At 39.9% G+C, this 5,435-nt stretch overlaps 1 protein-coding gene across 1 annotated transcript; it reads right to left on the reverse strand.

The window, feature by feature from the left end:
- Window positions 1-2,165: 2,165 nt before the first annotated feature.
- On the reverse strand, window positions 2,166-3,107 carry LOC308252572 (olfactory receptor 1A1-like; the record flags this gene model as incomplete). The annotated part of the gene is made up of 1 exon (XM_080677361.1): window positions 2,166-3,107. The coding sequence occupies one exon, from the start codon at window positions 3,105-3,107 to the stop codon at window positions 2,166-2,168; it is 942 nt and encodes a 313-aa protein (XP_080533487.1).
- Window positions 3,108-5,435: the final 2,328 nt, after the last annotated feature.

Genomic DNA, 5,435 nt, shown 5'->3' on the forward strand with positions numbered 1-5,435 from the left:
ATCCAGAGACAGAGAAACACTGAACAGACCGTCAAACCTCAGAGAGAAGGTAAGGGAGGGTGAGGGGATGTGGAAGAGATCAACCAAAGGACTTATATGCATGCAATGGACTTGAACACTGGGGCGGTGGGGTCTTGTCCTGGGGGGTGGGAGTGACCCATGGGGGAAAAAGGAGACATTTGTAATACTTTAAACAAATTTTTTCCATATTCTTAAGACATTTAAAATAAGAGAGTACAAACAAAAGAAAATTTAGATGAAAATGAAATTCATATAGAAACAGCAGACAGAAGTGAATAAGGAACATAAAATTAATTTTAACTGGCTTTTTAGGCAGAATTGACATTTCAGAAAAAAAAGTTAATAATGTTCAGGGAAGAATTCAGGAACTGCCTTAGTCTATTTGGGCTTATATAAAAAAAATACCACAGACTAGGTAGCTTATGAACAACAGAAATTTATTTTTCACGGTTCTGGAGGCTTGAGAAATCCAGAATCATGGTGCAGGCTTCTTGGTTCCTGTGTCCTCTCTTGGCAGACGCAGGGAGAGACCTCTGTAGGATCTCTTTTATAAGAGCACTAGTCTTGTTTGTGAGGCCCCACCTCCTAATATTGGGCATGAAGATTTGACCATATGTATTGAGGTGGGAGGACACAAAAATTCAGACCATGTTAATATTATGTTGCTATTATTTAACCAAATTGTAGCATGCCTCTGTGGTCCATTCAGGAAAAAAGGAGTTAGAGTTGTAGATTCTAATGATCACGGACACTGTGTTGTTGCTATACGATGAGGGGCAAGGAAAACTACGTCTGAAACTATGTCTAGAGTGAATGTAGCATTTCCTCACTCAATAGCAAATATTAACAGGTTATCAAAACAATTTAAAAAAAACCACCCACCGAAGCAACACTATTGAGGACTCAAACTCCCTAGGAATGAAATTGTGGGTAACATCAGTAAATGAAGACCAATGCCAGTTATTTGACACTCTCATCTGAGATCTGAGCATCAGCCACATGGTCAGCCCTTTCTTAGCTCCTATGTTGTGGAAATACCACCTTTTGCTTTTTTTGTTACAGGACACACCTATGTATGTAATTCCCTGTGTTCAGTATTCTTGGTGTAAACATATCTAGTGTCATTTGTCTTTCCAGAATGGATCTTAATGGAGATGCCAGGTATATAATGGATAGCTAAGGTCCAGTGTAATTACATATAATCATTGTCATATTACATTTCCAAGACTAATATTTTCATACATTCATTCTGTTTTCTACCAATATTCATTGGATACACTTATTTGACCAAGATTATAAAAAGTAAAGAGATATGTTAAGACAGCTCATGTTAAGTGGCGTTTAAGCATAGTAGAGGTGAGAACATAATAGTACAATTAAAATAACAATTGAATAATGATTTATACCCTTCAGCATGAACTATTGTGACCTTATGACAGTGGTGAGGCAGATAATTAGTATTCTTAATATGTAGATAGAGACACTTAGCCTCAGTCTTTTCTCAACTTTACTTCGATAGAGCCATAGCTGAGGCATGAACCCAATATTCTGTGCTGCAACACTGACAAGGGACAATAATGTGTACAAAGTGATAAATTCAATAAGATGTATCATAAATTGTTACAAGATTTCAGAGAATTCCTTCCCCGCCCCCCTTTTTGTATTCTGTTCCATTGTTCTTTTTTCTAATTTATCTTTATTGTCAAAAGTATTACAGATGTCCTCCATTCCCCCCCACCCCCGCCCGCCGCATTGACCCCTTCTACCCACTCCCTTCCCTCTCCAGGCCTTTACCCCACTGTTGTCTATGCCCATCGGTTACACACATATGTATATAAGGCCTTTGGCTCATCTCTTCCCTCCTCCCCTTCTCTCTGAGAATCCTCAGTCTGCTGCATGCTTCCAAATCTCTGGGTCTATTTGGTTTGTCAAATTATTTTGTTCATTAAATTCCACATATAAGTGAGATCATGTGATACTTGTCTATCTCTGAGTGGCTTATTTCACTTAGCACAATACTCTCAGCAGAGAAGAATTTCAAACTAGAAAGATGAAAGGCAGTTTCTTAGAGGGGAAGACATTGGAGATGGATTTCCAGGTGCCTGCTAATGGTGACTACAGTCTCCAATACAACCTCACATTGGTTACATGGAGATTCTCTTGCTGACGAGTTTCCCCAGGGCAGCCTTCATGTCCCGATTTCTCAGACTGTAGATGAAAGGATTTAACATTGGAGTCACTGCCATGTACATCACAGTTATCACAGCATCCTTTAGACTGTAGCTAGTCAGAGGGCGGAAATACATGCCCATGACTGTCCCATAATACAAAGAAACAACTGTGAGGTGGGAACCACAGGTGGAGAAGGCTTTGCGCACACCCTTCGTAGATGGAACATGTAAGACTGTGGAAAAGACCCGAACATAGGAGATGATGATACATAGCAATGGCACAGAGAAAACACCAACCCCGAGGTACATCATCTTCACATTAAAGTGGATGTCAGAGCAGGACAGCTTGAGCAAAGGTACAATGTCACAGTAGAAGTTGGCCACTTCCTGGTTGCCACAGAAGGACAGGCCAGCTGTGAGCAGAGTATGGGGGAGGGCATTAGTGTTTCCAACCACCCAAGACCCAACAACTAACAGGACACAAGTTCGTGAGCTCATAATCTTTGTGTAATGAAGTGGCCGGCTGATGGCCGCAGCACGATCATATGCCATTGCAGCCAGGATATAGCTATCTGTGTTAGCCAAAGCAATCATGAAATACATCTGTGTCAGGCATCCCCCAAAGGAGATGGTTTTGGTGCTCAAGAGATGGTTGGCTAGCATCTTCGGGATGGTTACAGAGGAGAAGAAGATGTCAACAAAGGAGAGGTTAGCAAGGAGAAAATACATGGGGTGGTGAAGGCGAATGTCAAGGCGAATGTCAGAGCAAATGGCCAAGATGATGAGCAGGTTTCCAATCAGTGTGATGGGGTAAATGAGCAGGAAGAGGATGAAGAAGAAATCTTCCTGTCCCTGCTGACTTCTAACTCCCAGGAGGATAAAATCCAGGGTAGAGGATTGATTACCTTCCCTCATGTCTCTTTTATTAAGAAAGGGAGAAGAATCAGAATTATTAGTGAAGTTACTGTTTTAATAACTTTTTTACTCACCACCTTTGATTACCTGTATTTATGCTTGGGTATACTACATCCAGAGATAATCACCAGTTCTTGGAGAATAAATTCCTCTTCATCAGTTGGACTAATTTTCAGATAGCCATTGCCATTTATGTCTAAGAAGTTAGCAATGTGGATCAAAGGTGACCACCCCGCCCCCCCCCCCCCCATCCCAGTACCATCTCTCAAGCACATTGAATTTAATCGTTTAACAGATACTCAAATCATATTGCATGTGCTATCTTCTTGGTTAGGTCTCATGGGGAAATTATGAACATGTGAAAAGTACATTTTGTTTTATCCATTTTTTCAACCAAAGTAACAAAGTCTTTGCTCTCAGCGGCAAAACAACGTTCACACACTAATTTTGCTATGCGTGCTAAGTAAAAGATAGCATTTGGGAGTATTTGAAGGAAGCACTTCAGTACAATGTGTGTCATACAAAGAGGATCCTGGACAATTAGAAATTGTTCCACCAAACAATATCGGAGTGGTCTCAGAGTCCAGGTGGTATCAGGTGTCTACACTTGTGTTAAAAGATATTAAATCAGATAGACAACTGGGAAAAGGTCTAGCAAAGCAAGCCAGTAAATTCCATTATCAAAGTGTATTTTTGCTATCTCTTTGGTAAGTTTTATCTCTTTTCCAACCCCTTAAAGACATATAAGCAAAATGTTTCTCTTTGGTTTTTCCTTCCTTTGCTTTGTTATTTATTTATTTATTTATTTATTTATTTATTTTTAATTCACTTTTTTGATGATTTATGCAACACCTTAGTGGCTTCAGCTACTCCTTCATAGACTCTTAGGAACAGGTTTGACCTGTAGACTTGATATCTCTTTCCTATATTTCCATATTTGCCATGCTGTTAACATGTCAAACCAAACCCCATACTCTGCATATACAATCTAATTGGTTTGCAAGCTTTTTTAAGGAGGAAAACCATATCTTGCTTATTTGTGTCTCCTCTGGAGAGATTATTGTGGAATATTGTTCATTTTATGCACCAATAAGTTTGCACTTGATATTTCTTGAGTCATACTTAGGTTTATTTTACAGGCTTCCCAGATGTGAAGTACTCACAGGCACAGTCATCCAGTTATCCCTCACTTCTACACCTGATCTTGGTAATTCTTCATTTAAAATAATTCTCACATAGTTCAAATTTTGTACCTATTGTTTCAGTGCTTTAATTTAGACTTATCATAATTTTCTACTTAAGAATATTGTACTAATACCCTAGCTGGTTTGGCTCACTGGGTAGAATGTCAGTCTGTGGACCAAAGGGTCCCAGGTTCACTTCTGGTCAAGGCCACATACCACAGTTGCAGGCTCCTCCCCAGCCTGGGCTCTGGTCGGGGCTTGTGCAAGAGGCAATCAAGCAATGTGTTTCTCTCACATCAATGTTTCTCTCTGTCTTTCCTTCCCTCCTCCACTCTCCCTAAAAATTAATGGGAAAATATCCTCAGGTGAGGATTGATAAAAACAAACGAACAACACAAATATGTATATTGCAATGCTCCCTTCCCTGCTTGATTATAGATTCCTTCCTCTTTTGTGTCTCTGGCACTTGTGACCATCGTACTTGTGGCAGAGACTATTAGCTGCTCAGCCAATTCTAAATTGTGCACTTCTTTGTCACTCAGCTAGAATATGCTTCCCAGCTTCCCTTGCATTGAAGTGTGGACTCGTGACTGAGTTCTAACCAATGCATCCTTGTGCTCCCGTTCTGAACTTCCTCCAAATTCTCTTTCGTCTTGTGCCAGTTGCTTACAAATGGCCAGGAGGCTGAATGGGATGGTGGTGTCACATGGTGGAAAGAGTGTGTCTCTAGATTTCCACATCCCGCAGAACCACCATCCACCAAAAAGACACCCACTGGGACTGTAACATAGGAGATAAATAAATTGTGTTTCATTTAAACTATTACCTATTTCATGACCAATTTGTTACTGGGGTCCAGGATATCCTAAGTAATTCACTAACTTTCTAAAGAACCTCTACTCAATAATTAATGAAATATAAAATTAATTAAATCATCAATTCTATTGTATACATGTAAATTATCTGCTCGGATTGGTTGGTGGGAAGATGCTGACTAATTCTCCAAATGTGATGTGCTTTCTCATATCTGCACCTGAAGGAATTCAGTTTTCTCTCTTGAAATGCCCTCTCCTATCTCCACACGGCATCATAATATGTCAGAGTTAGAAGTGTTTAGTAAGTTGGAGGGCTCAGAAACTATGAC

Source organism: Plecotus auritus (assembly GCF_963455305.1).
Source record: "Plecotus auritus genome assembly, chromosome: 7".
Taxonomy (NCBI): domain Eukaryota; kingdom Metazoa; phylum Chordata; class Mammalia; order Chiroptera; family Vespertilionidae; genus Plecotus; species Plecotus auritus.